The sequence below is a fragment of the Drosophila tropicalis genome, unplaced genomic scaffold (genome assembly GCF_018151085.1).
Source record: "Drosophila tropicalis isolate 14030-0801.00 unplaced genomic scaffold, ASM1815108v1 contig_769, whole genome shotgun sequence".
Lineage (NCBI taxonomy): Eukaryota > Metazoa > Arthropoda > Insecta > Diptera > Drosophilidae > Drosophila > Drosophila tropicalis.
The window spans coordinates 200,709-225,348 of NW_027173256.1; the positions used below are offsets into that span (position 1 = coordinate 200,709).

At 38.1% G+C, this 24,640-nt stretch overlaps 4 protein-coding genes across 5 annotated transcripts in view; 2 read left to right on the forward strand and 2 right to left on the reverse strand.

Annotated features, from left to right (window-relative positions):
• The window catches only part of dyl (dusky-like), a 75,481-nt gene that overhangs the window by 42,116 nt on the left and 8,725 nt on the right, over positions 1 to 24,640 (forward strand). The window lies entirely within an intron of this gene.
• On the forward strand, positions 27 to 995 carry LOC137579757 (THUMP domain-containing protein 1 homolog). Its single transcript, XM_068293562.1, has one exon. It carries the CDS (start codon positions 62 to 64, stop codon positions 956 to 958), a length of 897 nt encoding a protein of 298 aa, XP_068149663.1. The 5' UTR covers positions 27 to 61; the 3' UTR covers positions 959 to 995.
• Positions 996 to 3,467, reverse strand: PMP34 (Peroxisomal Membrane Protein 34). Of its 2 annotated transcripts, XM_068293561.1 has the most exons (4): positions 3,301 to 3,466; positions 2,800 to 3,111; positions 2,610 to 2,670; positions 996 to 2,002 (listed from the first exon to the last, which is right to left on the reverse strand). In XM_068293561.1, exons 2-4 carry the CDS (start codon positions 2,869 to 2,871, stop codon positions 1,167 to 1,169), a joined length of 969 nt encoding a protein of 322 aa, XP_068149662.1. In that variant the 5' UTR covers positions 2,872 to 3,111; positions 3,301 to 3,466; the 3' UTR covers positions 996 to 1,166. The 2 variants fall into 2 exon arrangements, with proteins under 2 accessions (XP_068149662.1, XP_068149661.1); XM_068293560.1 differs by having other exon boundaries at positions 2,800 to 3,467.
• Positions 3,893 to 7,922, reverse strand: Claspin (claspin). Its single transcript, XM_068293549.1, has 6 exons — positions 7,090 to 7,922; positions 6,779 to 7,026; positions 6,169 to 6,723; positions 4,847 to 6,106; positions 4,183 to 4,777; positions 3,893 to 4,114 (listed from the first exon to the last, which is right to left on the reverse strand). Exons 1-6 carry the CDS (start codon positions 7,810 to 7,812, stop codon positions 3,995 to 3,997), a joined length of 3,501 nt encoding a protein of 1,166 aa, XP_068149650.1. The 5' UTR covers positions 7,813 to 7,922; the 3' UTR covers positions 3,893 to 3,994.

The window sequence follows — 24,640 nt, forward strand, 5'->3', positions numbered from 1 at the left end:
TGTAATTTCCAACACTGACAGATAAACCGGTAAAAGGAAGAAGGCTGGAATTTAAGCTCAAATGGAACCGAACTGCAAGAAATCAAAGATGTCAAACAACAAATATAAGCAGCACAATAAAAAATATTTCCAGGCAAAGAAGCATCAGGAGCTGCTACAGGCTGGTCAACGTGGTTTCTTTGCCACATGCAACATTAACGAGAAAGCATGTGTCCGCGAGTGTTACAATTTGCTCAATCACTATGCGGACGCGCTATACGGCCCGGAGAAAGCACCTGAGGAGAAGACTCTGGATTCTGTAGTTGGCCAAGATGATAAAGACGCCGACGACGAGGACGATGACTTGGAGGCGGCTGCAGCTAAATGTAAAGAGACTCTCAAACATCGCAAGATGCGATTCCAAAACGTCAGCACAAAGACGAATAATTGCATATTTATACGTACTCTTCTGGATGATCCCGTCGCCTTGGGTAAACATATAGTCGACGATATAGCTTCCACAGGGGTATCCATGTCTCGTTTTGTATTGCGCCTGGTACCTATTGAAACAGTTTGCCGGGCCAATATGCCGGACATAGTCAATGCAGCTGGCTCTCTGTTTGACAAGCACTTTCTCAAGGAACCTACCAGCTTTGGTATTATATTCAATCATCGTTTTAATCAACAGATTAAACGTGATCAAGTCATCACCCAACTGGCCGAGCTGGTTAACTCAAAGAATGTGGGCAACAAAGTGGATCTGCAACATGCCAAAAAGTCAATCATTGTGGAAGTACTTCGAGGCTGGTGTTTGCTTAGCGTGATAGACAACTATTTGGAGTGCAAGAAATTCAATTTGGCCGAGCTGGCTAATCCCAACGGGAAAAAAGATACCTCGAGTGATGATCCGGAAGCAAAGCTACACACCGTGCCTGATGAGCCAGTCTCAAAATCTGATGCAGATGAGGAATCTTCCTAATTAAAGAACGTTTAAATAAAATAGACTAGAACTGTAATTTTCTGTTAATATTTGGTTTCCGTTTTAATGCTAACTTTGGAGTGTGTGTGTCTGTGTACTGCAGCGTTCGGCATAGCCAAATCCGTATCCCTATCCATGTGAGGTTATTTATCTATAGCTTAAACATATAATAGTTTAGTTATCTTAATCCAGTCATCTAAAAGACGACTTATCGGTTGCGCTTAAGCAAGAGTCCCACTGTTCCAGCAATTTTCTCATAGGCCATAAACATGAGAGCTGCAGTGAGTACCGTTTGCAGGATCTTGGCTTCCAGGCCACGGAATAGACCCCGCACACCTTGATGTTGCAATATACTGATCATCAGCTCCAAAGTGCTTTGGTTTGTTTGTTTGCCAGCCGTCGCCTGACGTGAGGTAGATGGGCCACTAGCAGCACCACTATCCGCCTCCTTGGTGCGGTGACGCTGCTTTGTCTGCACCAGCTGCAATGGATATGTCAGCACTGTGGCAAAGGCTTTAGCGATCGCTCCGATCACAAAGAAACCCAAACTTCCAATTTCTCCTCCGGTAAACGTCATTAGATTGCGCTTCAACATTTCATACATCATAAATTGAAGGGCCGGATTCGAGACTAACATCAGTGAGGGAATTGTGCCAGACCATAGGCCAGCAACACCTTCAGTTTTTGCTACATACTTAAGTCCCTCCAGTAGAGTCTTGTAATGCTTGTTAATCTCATCCGAAGTACCGGCCACATTGCGCATACGCAATCGTGTGTTTACCACCCAGAAAGGAGTGGTCGTAAATACATTTATTACGCCAGCTATGCAGCCAAGTAGCAGATCCTTTAAGGCGCTCTGCTGACTTGGCGAACCATTCGAAGCAATCGCTTTGAGCGCATGGAATGTGTAGAAATACACGAAATTCGAAATGCATAAACTTTGAAGGACAGGGCCAAGACCTCGATACAGTGCCTGAAATCCTTCACCTAGGACAATTTCTTTGATCACTTGCTTGGTGCTGCGAACCTCGCCGCTCTCTTCCACTGAAAGAAATAAGAACAAAAGTTACAAAATTACTTTTATATATATACCGAAGAATTGCGTTCACATCTGAACATTATCATGAAAATGACAAAGAAAGATAGAAACCTAATGCAAAACTGCATCAATTTTTAAATAGAAAATACGATAACATTGACTACCTTTGACAAATTATGGGCATTAACTCGAAACATTATGGGTAAGTATAAAACGTTGTGTCTGTGAGGGTTAACAATTTTGTTATTTTTTTAACAATGTGGTAATAAAAATGAATATATAAGTATGTACATTGCCAATGTTCACTGAATCAACCTAGAGAGGCATTAGGCTAATATACATATGTACATATCAGTAACCTCAGTTGGATTAGCGGCGGTTAAAAAAAGGCATAGAAACATTGTTGGGGACCGTCGTTAATATATTAATCAAAAATTTCAATTTCATATGGAGTTTGACCTTTTCCCCAAACGTGGTGATTGGTATTTTTGGTGTGTATTTGCGGCAGTCGCTTATCATACCTATTGAGATTAGTCTATGGGGGGAAGCGTTGGAGTGGATTTGCCATGGCATTCGTTTACCACTCAAGAGTTAATGCTTAACGTAACTTACATTGCAGACGCGAACGAACGGTGTCCAAGGGATAGAATGTGCTCATGGCTATGCAGCCACCCTGTATAAATGGAACATGTTCAATAAAAATTAGTATGTTTTGACCTTTGATTTGAAATTCATACATACACACATATACAGATGTATGTACATATGTGTGCATGTATTTGTTAGTCCATAAAGTACTCACCGATGCCCCAGAGACAGCATGCACCCAGTTTTGGTAACTAAAAATTTGACTTAACTTCGAGAGGGCAACCATTTTGCTTTTTGTGTGTGTTTTATTTTCGTTAAATGCCTTTATTTGTTTATTTAATGAATGGGGCGGTAGTAGGTAGCGTCCAGTGGCGTCTTCAAGCAGGTGATGACTGATTGACGCGCTGACCAGCCGGCATTAGTAGCTTAACTAAATTGCTCAGCGACGGCGCAGTCGACGTCCGCGCTAACGCCGCTTACTCGCAGTAGATTAGATTAGCGCTTCAGCAGGGGGTTTGTCGTGAGCCTCCGGGTAGAGAGAGAGATATAGAGTTATAGAAGAGTCGTCAAGTTGTGGGCGTGGAGCCCCTTGTTGTTAAATTCTCAAAAAATTGCAATTGCGTTGTTGTTGCAGTCAAATTGCAAACAACACGAAAGTTGCATTAGCTGCTCAACTAATACCACACCCCCGTGCCTCTAAATATATGTATATTACCGCATCCACCACAGATTGTTGTTTATTTGTTGCACAGCGTAAGTGTTGGCTAACGTGTGACAGCGTTTGCTTGGGGTGGCCTTTTCGCAATGTAAATTATTAGGATGGTAACATAGTTAGTAAGATGAACGAAAAAGTAATTTTATCTTCAATATTAAAATAAGTTATATGAATTATATACACACTGTGATTTACCTGAAATATTTGAACAAAAATATTATTTGAACTTCACTTTGTCGAATTGCTGTATATATCCATAAAATAAAAGCCACTATAGGAATTATTTGGGATGTAACGAAATATAGTCTTAGTTTGGACGTACATACATATGTATATTGTAGATACATGGACTTAGCTTTCCAATGATATTATTTTCTAGAATAAATATGTACATCTTCGAATTGTAGTTCAGTTGCTTCTTCTTTATTCCATGTCCATCTATTTCCATATAGCACTTCGTGTTTTTTATCTCTTTCTATTTAAAGATTGTCAATATATACATTTACTCATACACTTACAAACGAAAAAATTTAAAAAAATAAATAAATAAATTTGCATTGGAAGAAAAATAAAAAAACCACACAAAATCTAGTTAACATTTAAACTGATGCCGGAAATTTGGCGAATATATTCAATAATATTTTACTTAATAGCTATTTCATTCTATCTTAGAATTACTTAAGAGTAAATAACACTATAGTAGTTGATCAATAAGGCACTTTTCCCGACGCGGTTCCAGACGCGGTTTTTTCATAAAATTAATGCCTGTTTCGCTGCTGCTGTTGAGCAAATCGGCTGCTTTTCGTTTTTGATTCTGCAACGTCAAAGGATAAATGATTAAAGACAAAAACATTTAAAAAATTAATGAATTAAATTCATTACCTCGTGTTCTTCTTCGGTCAAGGTGGCGAATACAAAATTTTTAGCCTTAGATATATTTACGGAAACAGTGCCTGCTGTTCCATCAACATCTGTGCCACTTGCTCCCTTGGTTAGGCCTGCCAATTTGGTCAGAGTTTCTTTATCTCGGACAAGGAAAGAGCCACGAACTGCCTTCGTTTGTTGTTTCTGCTGCATACTGGTCACAGTTTTTGTGATCAGGAAGGGGGAGCTTTTCTTAACAGTCTCCACTGTTTTCTTTTTAGCTGTGATTATGTTTATTTTCCGTATGCTTCCGGTGGTGTTGTTAAGAGCAGGTGAGAGAGGTGCAGGCAATGATTCGGTTCCTTTCAAACCTTTCTCCAAGAGCAATTGCTCCCGCTCAAAACGTATTTTACGCCATAGATGTTCATTTTCCTCGTCGCCGCTGCCCTCATTTGTGGCACCATTTTCCAGATTGCGTTGATCCTCCAGACTAAATCCACTTTCAGCGTTCTTCCAGCGAAATTGACGCTGTCGTACAGCTCCTTCATCATCTTCGATAAGCATCTCCTTGATCTTACGTACTTCTCGTATATCCTGGTCGAGCATTTTTCGTCTGTTTTCCAAGCACAAAAAACGATTATGTTTAATGGGAAATAAGGATAAAATGAACTTTTATACTTACGCATGGATTTGCTCCAACTCGTTGCGCAATTTTTCGCGATCAAACTCATCTTCATCGCCAAGTTCGATATCATAATTATCCATATTTTTCTCATCCTCATCGGCGGAACCCCATTCCGATTCAGAGAGTTCAGCTTCTTTATCCACAAAATTTGCAGCACGAAGTTTACGATCCTTTTTAGTCATTTCCACCACAACTTCGTTCTCCTCGGAATCGTAGTCTACAAATGTTTCCGGCACTTCTTCAATCTGGTCATCAATATCCTCCTCCTCGTCGCAATCGTCATCTGTTTCGCTTTCTTCGTCATCGGAGAAACCCAATTTGTTTTTTTTTTTGCCTTTTTTTGTTAGTTTCTTTTGTCGCGGTTTCTCTGTTTCGGGAGTCGTTGTTTTCTTAGGCTCTTCATCGCTGGACAATATTTTAGTAGTGACTTCTGGCATAGGCAATGAATTTTGTTTTGCTTCCTGTTCATTCTCGGGATGCTGTGTTGCAAAGCTGCCCGAACATAGCCCCTCTAGCTCATCTGGTGCTTCGCTGCTGGCCCTAAATTGAGTCATGGGTATCTGACTGATCAGGGGGTCAGCTGCCATCTCCTTTGTGCCGGACATTTGGGATCGGGGAAATTGTCCGGAGCATAAGTCAAGCAATTCGTTCTCCTCATCGCTGGCTGTGCGCCGGACTTCTGTATCGAATAATTTGTGAGCCGATAGCTGCAACTGTGTGGCAGTCATTGGAGCTAATGTTGTATTAGGTTTTGGTGTCTGCAGGAGATCATCTTCTTCATCCGAATTGTCGTCGTCTTGAAAAGGTCGTATAATACGATTCTTTTTTTTAATAGTCTGGGTATCGTTCTCACTCTCACTGCTGCTACTACTACTTGCTTCTGCTTCCTTTTCTTCATCCACATCTGAATCGACAACATCTTCGACATGATCTTCTTGTCCGTTTTCTGGTTCATCAACAATTTCCTCATCTTCGTTAATTGCGATTTTCGATTGTTCATCCTTATCTTCTGGCTCGTATTCTTCATCCACATCCATGCCATCTTCATCTTCATCATGTTCGTCACCTTCTTCCGATTCTTCGGCCTTCTTTTTGCGTAAATCTTCTAAGCGTTTCTTTGTGATCAGTGACTTCAATTGCTCCTGCATTTTAATATAGGCTGCACCCGGTTTCTGTTCTTTGTTGACAGGTTCCTCATCGTGTAGATGTATGTTTACTTTGGACAATTCCACCTTACCATGCTCCGTAGATAGTATACTATAAAAAGAAAAGGATTTGTAAAAATACAAGATCAAAGAGAAGAAATGGCATCCACTCACTTGACTGTTTCCGTTGTCTTGTGTTTTTTTGCCTCGCGTGTCTTCATCAAGCGTTGAAGCAAATCATCGACGCCGGTAGGTTTCTTGGCAAACATATCTCCCGTGTCCAGATCAATGACCATATTAACATCTCCCTTTAGTGATGGGCTTACATCTGAACTTTTCTCCATCTTTAAACGTTTGATAGCCTCGCTAATCTTTGGCGTAGCCGGCTTGGAGGGAGGCGTTACGTTAAGTGTACTCAAATCCAGCTTGGGCAACTCAACAACCTCAGTGATTAGGCATACTTTGTTTGGAGAAGTTTTAATTGTTCCAGGGGGCAGTAGCTCCTTCTCTAAGACTTCATCCTCTTGGATTGGTTCCTCCATGGCTTCTTTGATTACTTCTGTATCCAATTGTAAGTTGCTCTCATTATCGACTATTTCATCACCTACGTCCTGATTTTCCCTAGGAATAACTGGTTCTTCAGTCTCTGTTTGCATCTGTGTGTCTTCGTTCTCTGATTCAGATTTAAAGAACTCAGTTGCCTCCTTTTCTCGCTCATCCATAAGTTTTCTGCAAAAGTATAGAATTAATGTTAAACATTATTTTTCTATAAAAGCATACTTACGCATAAGCCTGCAGCTCGTCGCTGGTCATGCGAAGTCCAAGAGATTTTCTCGGCTGTCTACTGGGCATGGGACTGCCACCGGCCATGGCCGTGACCAGAGGCATGTTAATGGTGCGACGATTTAGAAACTCCTTGAGAGTCCTTGGCTTGGGCTGGTGATATGGCACACTAATGTGAGCCTCACGATGTAACCGTTGTTGCTCACTCTGAATGGCCTGCATCCCGTCGAGAGCCTTCTTGGCAGATGCCTACATAGAATAGAATATTTAGCTATTTTAATTTAGTTTTGGTTTTTTTTAGGAATTACTCACCCGCATGGGCTTGGCTTTTTTTGGTTTCTCGCTAGGTATATCTGATGACTTTTCTTGATCTTCTGCATCTTCTTTATCATTACTTTGGTCAGATTCTGATTCAGAGTCGATCAGGGTATTCCGTTTGCCTTGTGACGGACTCTTTACGTGAGACTCCTCATCATTGCTGATTGATCTTTGTTTTAATTTCTTGGTCAACTTTTTGTTCCGCTTCTGTTCTTTGATTTCTTTTTGTGGTTGCTCATGCGGTTCATCCTTCTCCTCCTCCTCACTATCTGTGTCGATAAGAGCTGATATTTTCTTTTTCTGCTGGGGAACTACACTGCCCATTTGTTTGACCGCAATCGCCTCCTGATCAACATCACTATCGGAATCAATTAGCGCAGATATTTTCTTCTTGGGCTTCGGTTTGAACTCTTCCTCACTTTCCGAATCAATGACAGCAGATCTGGATTCTACCTTGTTGGTTATTAAAGGTAAAGCCTCCTCCTCTTGGCCCTCCTTATTATTATTCTTTTCAGTTGGCTCGTTTTCTTTAACTTTGGAAACTTCACCACCATCTTCACCTTCACTATCCGACATCATCAAACTCTTGCCACCAAGCAAATCTTCCACCGAAATGTTGTTTTCGTCTTCCTCGTCGAGTTGCAGTTTCTCCATTGAATCATCTTCTTGTTCATCGTTTTCAGCTGTAACTGCAATTTCTGCAACAGTTTCACTCATACTTTTGGGTCACTAGCTCCAGTTGCAGTTGAGAATAATTAAACAATACCACCAAAAAAATAGCAAACTTTGTAAAATTTGAGTTGAACACGCATACAACTGAAACGCAAATGCACTTTTGGCGCAAAGAGTGTTGAGCAATGCTTAAAGAGCGCAAACTCAGCTGTCTAGAATTGTGTCAAACTGGTCACACTGCCAAAACAAGGGAGGAAAATTTAAATTGTCAAATGTCGACCTTTGTCCCACATATCCCCAAAGCAATTCAACAATCGTTGAAAACTGATTTCTTAATTGTTAAGACGATAAAATTGGATTGGATTCAATTTGGTTATTGTTGAATATTGCGGATATGATTATTCAAATGATCTCCAAATGTACATACATTCGAAAGCGAAAAGCCAAAGGAAATTTTTTATTTCATTTTCATAGTTATTCAAATGCTAAATCCAGTTAAATCAAATACCGTGAAGAAGTCTAATGCAACTCATTCATCAGCTATGGCTCGCTCGCCGCTTGTCAGCTCGTCAGTGCGTATTTAATTTCGACTAAGTCGCTGCATCCACATCCACATCCAAATCCACATCTCCATTCCCAACTCCATCTCCATTCACATCAACCTTTTAACAGCACAATCGAAAGTAATCGCCCAGACACATTTACATATCACATATGTACAAACACATACACAGAGAGATACTTTTGTACACTCACCTGACAGACATACATATAGCTATAGCTATACCTATACCTGTGTATGTATGTGTGTATGTAGTATACATATTTCACCTGTTCTCCTTGTTATTGTTGTAGCTGTTGCCGCTTGTTGGGTTAGCGAATTGTTGCAGTTGGTTTGATTTTGTCTGTCTGAGATGCTTTCTCCGCATCTCTTTCTCTTTCACAGTTTTCAGCTTAAAAGTTTTGGCTTAGGGTCATTAAGTAACCCGGTACCTACACTGTTTGGCCGGCCCCCCCCCCCCCGCGTTTCCGCTGCCGTTGCTTAATGATTACGCTCAATAAGATCCATGTTAAACGCATTTGTATGTATGTATGTTTCAGAGTTATATACTTATGTATGTATGTATGTATATATCTATCTTATTTAAAGCATTAAAACGCAATTAAAAATAGGTGAAGATAACCATACAAGTATCATTAGGCATCATTTCAGGCTTTAATATTCAATTAACCATATTTATACGCTGCAACTCATGGGGCTTAAAGGCTATAGTAAAATCGTCAATTAATCTAGTCATGACCTTCCATTTGTATGATCAATGATAAACTAGATTAGCTATAGCCAACAGCTTCAGTATGGGTATTCACATCAATTTTCTTTTAAATTTTCGCACTGGTAGTAAGAAGAGATTTTATTTCCCCTTACGCCAATATACAAATACATACGTATTCTAACTATATAATATTGCCCTTGTTATACTTAAAAAACATTAACACTAAATTTCTTCAAAAGAATGGAATTTCGATTGCCAGGTGCTCTCAGGTGCTCCAGTGGAGACAATATTGACGCCATAATTTTCTATTGCTTTTAAAATATAAATTACTAATTCATTTATTAATAAACTAAAGTGCAGGGTATAGCAAAAACGACGGTCCACCATTTACTTACTTTATTTTCAACTAACAGCTAAAGCTTAAAATCAAATTCAAATATCAAATAAAAGATCAAAACGAATCGAACCATTTTAATGGGTGTCAAATTCCACAACCTTTTCACTTTTAACATTCAATGTGGCATTCTGAGATCATTGTCTCTGCCACATATTATACATAATCGAATTAGTCGATTTGACATTGATTTATGCCTTAATGTATGAATTCAGATTTGGAAGAAATGCTCAACGGTTGCGCAATCGCAGATCAAAATCAAAATTAAAAAAGAAAAAAAAACCCAAAAAATATCTAATACGGGCATATACAAAATGTTAACAAATGTTAGAAAAGAAAGCTTGGTCTCTCTTTTTGGTGAATATTTTTATTTCCGCTTGTGCAAATAATAATAATATGTAAAATATATGTAGGTATGTATGTATTTCTATTGATTAAAATACAAAAACAACATGAGCATTGTCGACTATTGTACAAATTTGCATTCTATTAACGATGTAAATGTAAAAACTATGTTATGCAACAGCAAATAAAATCATATTACTTAAACTCTTATTCATATTAAGAATATATATTCTTTTATCTGTTTTCTGTTTAGATTACCAACTCATCAAAAAAAAAGGTAAGTAGGTTGTCTGTATAGCTAAATCAAGAGCCACCAAGTTCTCTCATCATCAGACTTTTCTAAAAAACTCCATTATTGCAATGCCAAAACAAGTTGGGAATTCCAACTAATCAAAGCGGAAAACCATTGCCAAATATCACAATACCAGAGTCCAGCTTTTTATGCATAGCTTATTCAATCTTATTATTCAGATTTTGTTCTATATTATAAATGTAAATGTCGATAAAGAAAGAAAAATTTTTCAGGTGACAAATTTTCAACTATTTCACAGTCTTGAAATAGATCTGCCCCTGAACTTTCAGTTGGTTAATCTTAAGCTAAGCTTGTTACACTCAAAACAAGTTGGCCATTTCAGATTATCCAAAGATCCTTTGATTATCTCTTAAGATATGAGATTGCGGGCATAATGACAGAGCCATTTAGCTTATAGCACATGGTAGCATTTTTATTTTTGGAAAATATTTTATGTATCTTTAAGTTTGGCTTGCGCACCAATTAGCATATAAAACTTTTGTCGGCCCGTTCGAGCCGCACAATTTCTCTTTCATTTGCCAAAAAGAAAAAGAGGAAAAAGAAGAAAAAAAAAACTGTTAACTGTTTTGTCGGTCCCGAACTGCTGCTGCTGCTGCGTATGTGTGGTAGTTATAGTTGTTGGGGCTGATGTTCGTTCGGCGGGCATCTTTTCTCATATCTGTAGCACAGATTTTGCTTTTGGTCATTTACGGTATTTCTGCGCCTCGTTTTTAGCTACCTAATTTGCATACGCAGCGCATGGACCTCCCTGGCCCCCCCTCCTCAACTCTTTGGATCTGTCTCTGTCTGTTAGGTCCAAACGAAAGTGAAAATCGTTGTGGATAAAACTAAAAGATACAATGCTAACTAACTGACGCACGCATACCATCAGACCCATGGACCGAACTTTAGATTGTAATTTCTAAAGGTCTTAACTGGATGAATGTGTGTTAAATCAATATTGTTAAAATCTTAAGTTTTTGTTTTATAGAAATTGGATTTCAATCAGAGCGAAACAATGCTTGATCGATGTGAGCCTTTTTGGCCAAGGCTTAAAGAGCTATTTTTAGAAACTCTTAACACTTTTTGAGTGGCCTAAAAATGAAACTTATGCAATCTCAAAAGACCTTTTTTGTTTTTTTTCTCCACAATGTTTACATTAATGTGCAGTATTTAAGCAGAGACTTTCTTACCTGTGCATCGGGACACTCTTGGCATGTTGTTGTAGCTGTTCCTTTTGCCCCAGACACGCCTTTGGCTCTCTGTCTGTGTCTGCCTTTTATTCGGCCGGCTTCATTGCCTTATTTTTATTTTTTTCGATTTTTGTCTTATTTATTTATTTTTTACCATTTTGGCGCTGTGTCGCTTGATTGAGATTTCTTGCCGTGTTGTTCACTGTTAGGAGATGGAGATTTTTTGGCGAGTGAAAGTGATATATGGCGCATGACTCAGGCTCCGGCCACGCTTGCTCGGTTGTCATATGCATAAAATAATAATTAACCGGCGTTTATGCAGCTTCAAGACAACATACAACCAAAAAAACAAAACCACAATCTCAACAAAAACTATGACAAAAAGGGCGCAGCCATCACAAGCGAAACCGAAACCAAAACACTAACTCAAAATCAATTGCCGATTTGCCCAACTACACCGAGAGAAATTAAGCGAAATTCTTAAATGGAAGTCCCATCCCAAATGGAGACCAGAGGGCCGTGGCCAACTACAAACGCGCCGAAGTTTGTATACCCTACGAATAGACTTCAACGAGAAACCAGAGTTTGTATACCCTTGCAACTTTTTTTGATAACTCTTTTCTTACCTATTAGCCATCAATGTGGAAGAACGTTTTATCTAAAAAAGGCTTATGTTTGCGAAAGAATGGCCTACAATCATAGGAAATAACGAAGATATTGATCAAAGTCACTGTTTTCCACTAATCGTTCCTATGGGAGCTATATGATATAGTCACTCGATCTTGATCAAATTTGGCACAGTCGTTTGTAGGCGTAATAAACTCTCTAATATTTCAGTTTTACGACAATAGCTCTGAAAATAACGAAGTTATTGAGAAAAGTCACTGTTCGAGACTTTGCCATTTGTATGGGAGCTATATAATATGGTGGTCCGATCCGACTTAATCCAAGATATAGAACCTGTGCAGTTAATATCAGTCTGTATGCTCTGTAGCTCTTACGGTCTAGAAGGAGTTTGCGCTGTTCCAGACGGACGGACAGACGGTCGGAAATGTTTCCTTCCATGCATTGCTCACTTCTGACCAAAATTAATATACCCTTTTTGCAAGGGTATAAAAACCAACAGGGAGGGATTCAACGAAAATGAAAGTATTTCAGTACTAGCCCTGCTTAAAACCCGAGATTTCCACGATAGCTATGCTATAGATCTTTATGTTAATTACGTTAATAACCAAGTTTAGTTATAATGTGCTACGAAAAGCAAAAATATTTTTCAAAATGGAACCTTCGGTATTAGCCGACCCGTTATTAAGCCTCAAGAAGGTAGGAGTTTTCGATTGCCCTTAGAAAAATATAAAATAAAAGCAAAAGAGAATAGAGAGGGTCAAGGGACTTGTAGTTGCTTTGGCTGAATATGCCTTTTCTTCAGTATGCCTGAGATAGCGATGAACTATAGTTATATATAGTAATTGATCTTTGGCAATTTCGCATTTGCATTTAATGAGCTTTCCTCACAGTGCAGCTTCAGTTCAAGTCATTCATCAGACAGCACATGAAATAATAGTCATATATACTCGTTTGTGTCTACTGTCAAAGCTTCTTTGCCCTCAATGTGTACCCTACACTTGCCTTTATTGGTGTGCTCCGGCACCTTCTCTTAGGTTCATTGTCTTTAATAAAAAATATGAGTTAGGGCTGGGCAATGCAATGGAATGGATAATGAGTGTGTCTCTGCGTGTGTGTGTGTGTGTGGGTCTCCAGCAGAGTCACAAAAGAAATGGAAAGTAAAGTAAAGGGTGCCGCGAGAGCTCGTTGACCGGACCATAGTGGGACTTGCATAATGATTGACATCGACATCATTTGGGTGCTGGGGGCTCACGGGGATGGGTATGGTGGGGCTGGATTGAGCCGGGGCTGGTCACAATAAATAAGCCACTTCATATTATTATTTTTATTATTATTATTGTTGTTGTTAATAAACAATAAGAGCCCAAATTGTGCACCGTTATAACTGCACCAAGCTATTTGTGCAAAACTTTTATTTCTTTTTTCACATAACTGGTTTTTGCTTTTTGTTTCTTATATGTTTTTTTCGGCGGTTTTGTTTTATTCAAGAAAACCAGCCAACATGCCAGTGACTGAATGAAAACTAGATAGTATTTTTATGCGTTCGTCTTTAGTTGTGCATTTCTTCTATTGAAATGGACAAAAAGAGAGAAAAATAAATTCAACATATCACATAAATAACATTCATTTGTAACAATTTGATGGAAACGGAAACTATATTTGCTTTACACTTTTGGAGATACCAACGGTTTTTACTTTTAGTATCATCATTTAACGTTTAACGTCAATAAACGTTTACTTATTAAGTAACTACTGGACTTCTTTTGTTAATATTGATTGGCATATACAAATGTAACTCATTCTGCTAAAAATATGAGGCTCCTTTCATTTACCTACTCATGAGTGAGTGAGTGAGTGTGTGAGTGAGTACAAATGAACAATTACCTTCCGACAGTTGGTGAGTGAACACTTGCACTAATTGTTAACTAGTCCACTTGTTGAATCATTTGACTTGTTCACTGACTAACTTATTTAGTTGATTACTCGTTTGTTCGCTCTCTCATTGGTTCACTTAGTTACTTAATCAATTGTTTACTGACTTAACTTCCTTGTTTTTACTTTTAACTTCCCTCAGCGCAATCAGGATGTAATATGTTGATCTTTGCTATGCCAAACTGATGAGAGAACTGCCATACAACATTTAGAATATCAAAAAAGCTAACTTCGGCATTGCCGAAGGACCCTTGCAAGGACCCTTGCAGTCCTTGGCAATAATATTCTATGATATTCTGCAACTCAATTCATCAATACACAAACAAAACAATTTCTTCTTCTTCCCTCGTTGCATCTGTGTCTGTATGTACATACATATGTGCTCTGTTGATGACCAATGACGCAGTAGGCAGCAGGCAGCGCTGCCGGCAGAGCTGGGACCAGAGCCAATATATATTGACTGTAAATTGTGTTCCATTTATCCGATTAGAGTCAAATTTTGGTATCTGGGGTTTTATACAAAATATTGTTTCATATGTTAATTTCATAGCGATAATCCAACTGCTTCACCTACTTTTCGTATAAAACTATATGATATAGTGGTCCGATCATACAAATTTTTATAGTTGATCTGCTCCAGGTAATAAAAAGCACGGAAAAAAACCCGGTCAACACGGTAGCTTTTAAGATGACTAAGTAAAACGCATACGCACGGACGGACAGACGGTCAGGCGGACATGGCTATTTCGACTCAGTTTCTAAAAACTATAGGTACTTTATAAATCAATCAACGAACAAGCAAATCATTGACCAAACACTACCAGGACATTATATTTTTAGATATCCTCCTAGACCGTACGAGCTACAGAGCTGTTAAATTGCACGGCAATAGCTCAGAAAATAACAAACTTATTGGGAAAAGTCGCTGTTCGTATCGCTAAATGATATAGTGGTGCGATCTGGCTGAATCCGAGATATACAACCTGTGCAGTATATACATTCAAAATTTTAGTTCTGTAGCTCTTTGGTCTAGGAGGAGTTTGCGCGAGGGTATAAAAATGAAGTAAGTAAGTCGTCTCGTCGATTTAGGTATACCATGCAGTATCATGCAGTATCAGTATCTCGCTTACTCAAGCATATGAGCACCCAAGCGCCGCCACCAGCCAACGGCCAATGTTGGACTTGAATGAAGATACGTTTATATGCATAACATGGCTATTTATAGTCCGATTTTGATCAAATTTGGTATGATGCTGGATAGTCGGGTCGGAAAAGCTTCCTTCTGCCTGTTACATTCATTTTGGCGACTTTAATTTATAAATAAAAACCAAGTAATTCGTACGCTAGAAATACAGACTTTCTCGGAGAATCGCTTATATGTATGTATCTATATTTCTTTCCATTCCCATTTTAGAAATTGAAAGGTTCCAAATATTAATTATTTCCAATTAATATTTATGTGCATATGAACAAAATCTTCTGGCACTCACGTAACAACAGCATTTAAGTGTAAACTGCACTTGGACTTTTTAGGTTAAAGATTTTTCACTGTGACACCTTTGGGTAATGTATAAATGCAGTCCTCTAGTCTTATAATATTTTAAATACATTCGTATAGTTCAAATGAATTTCGATTGCATCTTTTCCAAGATCTCATACCCACAAGATAATTTCCATTGCGAACGAAATGGATTTCGTCATAATTCAACCATTGCCTTTCTCAATTTACAAATTCTAGCGGAATTTTGGTAGTTGCCTAATTCTGTTGTTGCTCATAATGACAACCCACAATAGTATGATGGTGAGCGCTCCCCTACCCTCTCCTGCCGCTTCGCCGCCTTTATATCAACCTAAATGTAATAAAATGCGTCACCAAAAAAGCAAAAAGTTTAATAACATTAACATGCCGAGCACGTCCCTGACCCAATTCCATTTTGTGTTGAATTCAAAGCGTCATGATATGAGGACCAACGTCATGGGGGATTGTAGTACATATGTATGTATGTGCCTTTGCCATGCGAGCTGCGTGTGAATCACACCGGATCTAGGTACATACAAATATGTATGTATATATTGCCCATGCCCATGCCCATGCCCATGCCCATGCCCATGCCCATGCCCAAATGAAATTGAAACCTGGTATAACAATAACTCAAAGCGGAACTTTCGATTTCTTTCGATTTGCGGGTGTGTCTGCGTCCTCTGTTTATTACTCTTTTTCTCCTACGTACATATATCATCATCTTTTGGGCCTCATCATGATCATCGCATGGCTAGCCACGATGCGTATTGGACAAATGGAAAGTACGATTAACTTTCTTGGCATGGGGTTGAAATTGACATAGATAGATATTTTAGCATTTCGTTAGTTGTTTTTTTTTTTTCTTTCGTTTTTGGGCATTTCTTGTTATACGCTTTGCCGTGCCTAATGCAAAAAAAAAAAATAAATAAATATCAAACAATTTTTTGAACAACATTTTCGTCAACATTTTTTCGTCATTTCATCATCGAAAATTAACTTTGTACACAATAGGAGAGTGGCACATGACACATTAAAACTGAAAGTTGAGCAAAAGAAAAAAAATAAACTATTTGCCAGGAAAATTGGCACAAAGTTGTTGATTATATTGTTGTTGCTTTTCTTTTTCTTTTTTTGTGATTTTCAATTATGCAATGCAAATTGCTTAGGGGTAAACTTAACTAAGAAAACAAAGCAAAAATGATTTTAAATTTTTTCATAACTTTGTAGTCAATTTGGTATATTAAAATGCATTTGCAGTCTTGAAATCTAATTGTTAAGCGTTTTTCATTTAAGAGATTATTGAAATGCTGAAACGTAAATGACCTCAATGACCTCAGTGTAACGCTAGGTCAGCGTATCCTAGCTTACTTTTCAAACAAATTGGCAATCTATAGATATGTATTAGTGTAAAGAAAGTTAGTGTAAACTGATTCCACTGATGAAAGACCAACAACAAAACTGGCGAAAGGGCTAAAGAGTTGTATATAGGTAATAGAAAGATTATTGAATTTATCTATTGGTATTTTCTTTTAATAAAATTTAATGTCATTCCTTTCAGTTTCAGTTTGTTTAACTTAAAATGTATTTATAAACATAAAAACATAAAAAAAACCTTACTTCATGGCCTCACGACCGAGTGGCTAACAATACATACATTTCTAATTTATTTTAGTTGTTACTTGTTTTAACCGATTTTCGAAATTTAGCATTTGCTCGATACGACTTTTATTTTCATAATACAAATAATTTAGATCTTATACATTTGGGATTAAAACTCAGTATGGTAGGGTCGGTTTCTCGACCGCCTTGTCCATTTCATTTATTTAAAAATAAATATTTTTGTTCATATTCATATAAAATTAAGTTTATAAATCCGTAAAGTTAAACTTTTCTCATCTTTTACATAATTATATTCAATTGAATTGAGTCAGAATCATATTCCATATAATTTGTTTATCCGGCACACTGTGCGTATACGTGATTCTTGGACAAATTAATGACAGTAAATAAAAAGAGGCGGCAGGGCGCTTTAATCTGCAAATCCATTACTGCCTGTGCTTATACCCTTATGGTCTTCGTCCTTACTAGATGGTTGATATAATAGCCTCGGAATGTATAAGCTTTTGACAAAATTATACTAAACAAAATTCTAAAGGATATTCAAAGACATTTGTCAATGTTTTAAGAGCCTCAAATCTTAAGAACGAAAAGTATAATTAACACCAAATTCTTTTATTTATGTTTATATATACATATATAGCTACATATTTTATATGGAAAATAATTTTACAAGGTTAAAGGAATTATTGTGAAAATGTACTTTTAAGATCTTCAAGGCTTGTTTCTTAAGCTTAAAACTTTTTTTGATAGTCATAATATAGGTAAATATATCATTAAGACAGATCTTTTTCGATTTCCTAAGAGGCAAAACAAAAGACTTTGACAACGAACTTGTTTTAATACGCTTTTAGAGGGTACTACAATTAGTCAGATGTTTGTAACCGAGAAAAGAAAACCATAAATTATATACATAGATTCTTGATCAGCATGAGCAGCCGAGTCCATTTAGCCATGTCCGTCTGTGCGTAATAGCTTCACCTTAATTAGAAGGTCATTCTAATGTGTATTTCTCCCATTTTATTTGGCCTAATGAAGAAATCTGTCTGTCAAGCCTCGAAAAAGTGCCGTTAATATGATAAATAATTGTGCATCATTATATCATTATTAAATCGATTGCATAACCCCCACAAAAGGGTAAAGTCATAATTTAATTTTCCAATGCATTGACCAGAATAATAAGCAATGGGACCAGCTGCCAAAAAGAAATGCCGTTAGGTGAATCAGCCAAAGACACAAAAACGTCGTCGTCCCTTGGTGGAATAACAATAAAAATTAGGCAATCGTTGAGATGTCAGCCACGCATTCAACGACATACAACATTGGCTCGGGTTTCTACGTCACCAGTTACCTTGACTTGGAATGGGTTTGCCAAAAAACAAAAAGGCCCACAGAAAGCGGTCTGAAATGAAAAGTTGCCACAACCAGTCGAAGTCGACGAGGTATCACCAGCACCACCAGCACCACCACCAACAAGAGGTACCAAAACTTGTACAAAAATCTACCCGAAAACGGCATATTTTGCATTTTACAAGCACTACAATGAAGAGAGAATAGCTCTCTCTTTATCTCTTTCTCTCTCTCTCTCTCTATGTCTCTCTGTCTGTCTCTGTGTGTTTTTGTGTTTGTCTCAATGTCTCAGTGGGTATCTCTTGACTGACTCTCTCAGTTAGCGCTCGAGCGCAGCAATAGCCAACAAGAAAGGGGTCAAAACTTTCACGCGATATAAAATCTTGCTTACCGATACTGCCGGGCCGCATTTTCATTTCAACGTTGTGTGCGACGAGTTGGTCTTTATTATCTGCGCTGTGTGCCTTCTCCTCCACCTTCACCTTTTCGGCAGCAGTGAATCGATATCGAGTGATTCGTTTTGTGGGTGTCTCTAGACTAGCGTCCTGATCTGATATACCGATCAATTCGTTAAACGCGTTCGCTTCGCGTACTGTGGATAATCAAAAACAAAAAAAAAAGAAGAATAATTTAAAAAGAAAAACAAGCAAACCTAGATCAAAACGTTTTCGTTTTGGTTTTTAAGGATTACAATTTTTTTGTGCAATTTGAACAGAAACGCCAAAACAGATATTCATCCAAAATCAAGCCAAGCTCTTGTGATCGCCGTCGCCGCCGTGCCATTAAATTTTTTTTTTTTTTGTGCTTAATCCAACTGCTAAAATTGAACAAAAATTCAAGGATTATCATAGGCAAAAACAAAAAAAAAAAAATACATTAATAAAGGATTAAAACAAATTGAAGGTAAGAATTATAATTTTGAAATATTTCTCGAAAATATTAAGAGTTTTAGATAATTTTGAAAACTTCTTTGGATATACTATAGAAAATCCTGAAACGGATTTTTTGGAGATTTCAAGATTGGAAAACTGATTTTTTTTTTTCAGGAAACATTTCAAGATAGATTTTTTCAATTTCCTGACAGACATAACAAAAGACTTTGGCAACGAACTTGTATACAATCTTAAAGGATTTTCGAATTTCAGTCAATCGCAAAGACGAAAATCGAAAAGACAAATTGAAAACTAAACTCATTCCTGACTAAGAAGTAAAAGTTCAATAAGAAGAGAAAAAGTATTCAGTATTAAAAGGAACATCTTAATCCTTTAAACTGTTTGCATTGCAAACTTTAAGCAAGCTTTAATCAAAATGCTGAAAATTTTTCTAGACACTTTTAGCTTAGAACTAAAAAAATTGAATAAAATCAAAATCAAAATCATTAAATTGTAGTTCCATTTGCTTACAAAACCGTTGCAAAATGTGTGTTGTTTGGCTTAAAGCAAACGGAAAGACCGTGTTTTACCTATTTATTGAAGAAAACAAAAACTACAAAAAAATTAAACTATGGCATGGCCATAGAAAGCCGAGAGCCGATTCGTAAATCCAACAAAAACAAAAACAAAATGAAAACTTTCGTCGTCGTGCACTATGCGGAAATTATGATTAATAATAATAAAAGAGATATAATTTAAGTATCTATACTTATGCTTTATAGTATGTGGTAGTAGTTTACCCCATCAGTCCCTCTCCACCACCCCCTTTCCCAAAGTAGAGCCTCAATGTACGTAAAGGTGTTGTAAGTGGCCGCTGAGGCGTAAAGTAGATAAAACCAAAAACCAAAAAAAAAAAAGAAAGAAAGAAAAAACTAGATGAGGAAAATCAACAAGAGCTAAGCAAAAGAAAGAAAGATGAATTTTTCTTCATTAGTTTAATTTGCATAAGTAAAGCTGACGATTGGCTGCCACCCGCAGTAGTCCGAAATTGTATGTATGTATGTTTGTAGTGGAGGCATTCAAAAGAAGATGATATTGGAAAACTGGTAGATACTGTGTATAATAGTTGCCGGCACCTTGTTCTCATCTGAGTGTAGTTGCTGCTGGTGAAATTTCATCGCGTTTCGCGCGAATGAAAGTCTGAAATTGCCTTGTGCCGCTTCTCATTCAACTGATGCAGTAGAAATAGCAACAGCAGCAGCAACAGCAACGGCAACGGCAATCGCAATAGCAGTCTCTGGTCTCAGCCGGTGTGGCTTATGCGCCAGTCTAGAGTTGGCTTATAGAGTTTTCCATACTCCTCACATACGTATGCTGCTATTTGTTGATAGTGTTGCTGCTGCTGTTGCTAGTGTTGCTGATGTGTTTGATTAATCTTGCGAATTGCTTTGTTCGAAGACTGCTCCACTTTGCCTCCACATGAAAACAATTTCGCTTTGCTGACACACACACACAGACACATATAGACAATAATCATAGATACTTACAAACACAATTGCAATGGCAATTGGTGGATACTTTTGTAGCACGCGTGCAATGCCAAGTGGGTTGCCTCAATGCGCTGCTTGGCACTTGTCATCTGCCCAAACATAGTGCCTAGCAATACTTTTAATTGATTCCACGGCACACACACACACACACACACACTCTCTCTCTCTTACATACACATTCTCATAGTGAAAGAAGCTGCGCCACTTGTTGCAGCTCTATAATTACTGGTTTGCAATGGCAAACTTTTGCTCTCTGCCAGGAGATTGCAGACTGATGAATGCTGCGTCTTGGCGACAATTTCAACACAAAAAACCAAAATTAACGGCAATTGTCTCGCCACCTAAGCAATTTTCACGCAGTTTTTCATGGCAGCGTGAAAATGTTAACAAAGCAAACAACAGCAGCTAGGCAGGCAACAACAACTCCGACAACAACAACGACAACTTTCATTAACAGGACAGCATCTTGCACAAAGAAAAGTTTTCTATAAACAATAAAAATATATACATATACCAGTTGGTATATTCCATTCTAGAAATAAGAGTTGATTGTTTCCAATGTATTATTAATAACTTAATGTTACCTCGTCTTACCATTAAATGAAATGAATGATTACTTGGTTTTAGCCAATGTCAAAGTAAATCACATAAAAATACATAGATAATTCATATACAAATCACATAGTAATAAAGATTATTATGTTCAGCTAACTCCAAATTCAAATTTCTTAGACTAAAGTCAAATGCGTTGATTAATCAATATTTATCAACAACAAGTAATTTCCCCAATTAGAACAATTTGATGTCTCAATTTTGTTTGATTTTTCTTTCGTCTAATATAATTTCAGTCGGTTTTCCTTCTTCTCCTCGACACTTTCACATCTTAGGCAATTGATATTCGATATGATTTCATATCAATCAAATTCTTCATGGGTTACCACAAAAACTCATTTGGTGTTTCCTCCTCCCTTCCAAAAAAATACAACAAAAATGTGTATTTGTCTCTCTCGGTGGCAAATTTATTTATTTGATTGTTTGCCCGGACAGAAGCGAAAGAAAGACGCAAGCAAATCTTCTGAAAGTCATGCAAATCATATTGATTAGCTTAATCAATATTATGATGCGAGAGTCATTCCACTTGGCCAGCAACATTTGGTTTAACAGACTCCAACATATGTACCAAAATAGATGTAAATGTATCTATGGATATAAAAGTATCTGTATCTGTAGGTAACTGCAAAACAAAAGTGAGGCAAAAGCTGTGTTGTGTGTGTGTGTGTGTGTGTGTCTTGAAAAGAAATGAAAACCACTTTCTTTGCATGCATGCCACAAAATACGCCAACACCAGCAAGAAGAAAGAAACAAGAAACAACAACAAAAATAACTGCAACCCAAGTCAAGCCAAGCAAATTGCAAGAGTCTCCAACATCGAAAACGACTCCGTCTTCGACTGCGACTCCAACTCTGACGCCAACTTCAACTCCAACTCCAACTGCGACTGAGACTGCGGCTCAGGCAAGCGGAACATGCGGCTCTGTGGCGACAGCCACGAAATTGGGTCACTAATTATTTCAGAGCAAAATGCAACCGGCTTGGGTTTTTTTCTCTTCTTTTAGCTAACGATGCGTTGCAAGTTGTCGAGGATATGGCCACGGCGGCTGCCTGTGGCCTCGGAGCCCCTCTGTCCGGCACCCCTCCGTCATGTGGCATGCCTGCCTGCCTTCCACCTTTCGTTCGGCTACTCTCTTTTCATTTGTCTCTTCTTTCACCACATGCACATGGGCACAGAAAGTGCAAGCCCTTGAGTTTTTACTTTCATTGGGTCTCCGACTTGGACTTGGACTCGATAATGACGATGCAATGACGACAATGACGATGTGACGACGCCGATGATGATGATGATGATGATAACCGGTTCTCTAAATGCATGGTCATGTCCAGTCCATGCCCATGTCATGACTTTTCTTTGCTGCCTCAAACGATCCGTGTTGGCTTTGTTGCAATTGGTGTAAAGCGAAATTCGTTTTTTGGTTGGCTTCAGTTCAGTTTTACCGTTATAACGAAATGGAAAGTAAAATGGCAAATGCATTAACAACAAAAACGGGGTGGAAGTTGTAAATTAAGCTAATTGTCTCATTTCTTGTTCTCTGTTTCTCTCTCTCTCTTTCCCTTTCCCCTTACCATGTGATATTTTATCTCTCTCTGTTCCTGGCTAACGGTTGTTCTTCTTTATTTAACCGCAAATTCCTTTTCGAATTGACCAAATGTGGATTACTGAAAGTTTTTCCCCCTGTCGAATTTGCTTGTTTCGTTTAATTTATGAGACTGTGAGAATGGATAATCGAATATAGACTAAACACACATTATATAACAATGAGCAAAGATAATCAAAGGGTTTCATATAAGTATGTATATTAATGCTTTCAAAAACTGGTCTACGATTTCGCCACGTTTTTGTAGTCTGTTTCGAGCCCCTATATATGTATATATATATTGGGGCAAGCAAGCCTAATTTCAGTTTCACTTTCCCTATTTTTCGAGAGATAAATGCGTTATCATTGCCTCTACGCACATGCGAAAAATTTCACAAAAAATAAAGCAACTACAAACAAAAGAGCGAGTGAGTGAGTGAGCGAGTGGAATGCCGACGATACAGCCCCTGGCGGCGCCACATACATTCATGCAGCCATTTACTTTCATTGGACAAGGAGGCGGCCAGCCATCCCATCACCATTGCCCCACAGCGTTATCACTTTTTAATTGTCGCGTCGACGACAACAAAACTGGAGCATAGAAAATTAATTGTCTGCTCTATTTTACATAATGCCCTGGCGAAAAGTATCCGCTATCCATATGCATATGCAACAACAGCAGCAGTAGCAACATGGTGGTGACAAGTGCTTGAGACACTGCACAAGAAGCGGGTGCATTATATGGGGGCAAGTTTGTTGCCTAAGTCTTTTGTTTTGCTAAAAAATGGGTAATTAACTCAATCAGAAAAAGAATCTATCACACACACACATACGTACACACGCATAACATTATCTAATAACCATAAAGCAAACAAAAGAAGTTACAACAAAAATGAAATGAAACGTAAATTGCCCCTTCACTTGTGGTCAACAAGCAAAACCTTGGTCGGCTCTTAACATTTCTTTCTTTTTTCTGATCTTATTTTTTACTTATGATCATTTGTGTTGTTGTTTGCGTTTTCTTTTCGCTTGCTTCGCTGTTTTTTTTTTTTAGAGTGCGAACAAATTTCACTTTCACAGCATCCGAACGATGATGATGATGATAGTGGTGGAGTGGAGCAATCGAGTCGAGTCGATCGAGACATGTGTAGTTAATTACGCATGGTAAATGTTGGTTGGGGTGTGTATGGTAAGGAGGAGGAGGCGACTTGGGGGAGGTGATGGGTAGCTTCTATGCCACAATGGCAAATAATATCGATCATTTGCAGGCAACAACCACAAAATGACATCAAATTGAGTGGAAACGGGCTGCTGCCACTGAATTGTTGTTGTTGGTGGTGGTGGTGGTGTTGTCGTTGCTGTTGTATAGCACCGTTACATTTTCGAAACGATATTAAAAGCAGGCACCGCAACTTTAAACACAGAGAGAGAGAGAGAGAGAGAGAGAGGGACAGCATCTGTGCAATGTGCCAGTGAAACTTTTACTCACCAAGCAACAGCAGCAACAACAACGAATCGATCGACTGACAAACAAACAAACAGACAAAAATTCCAACACCTTAAAAAAAAAACACGAAATGTCTAGTTTATTGTTTGCCTTTTTATGTGGCACGCCCCTCTTCATCTCCATCTTTAACTCCATCTCCATTTGCATCTCTTTGCCCATTTACATTTCCATCTCTCAATCTTCCAATCTCTCAATCTATGTATGTC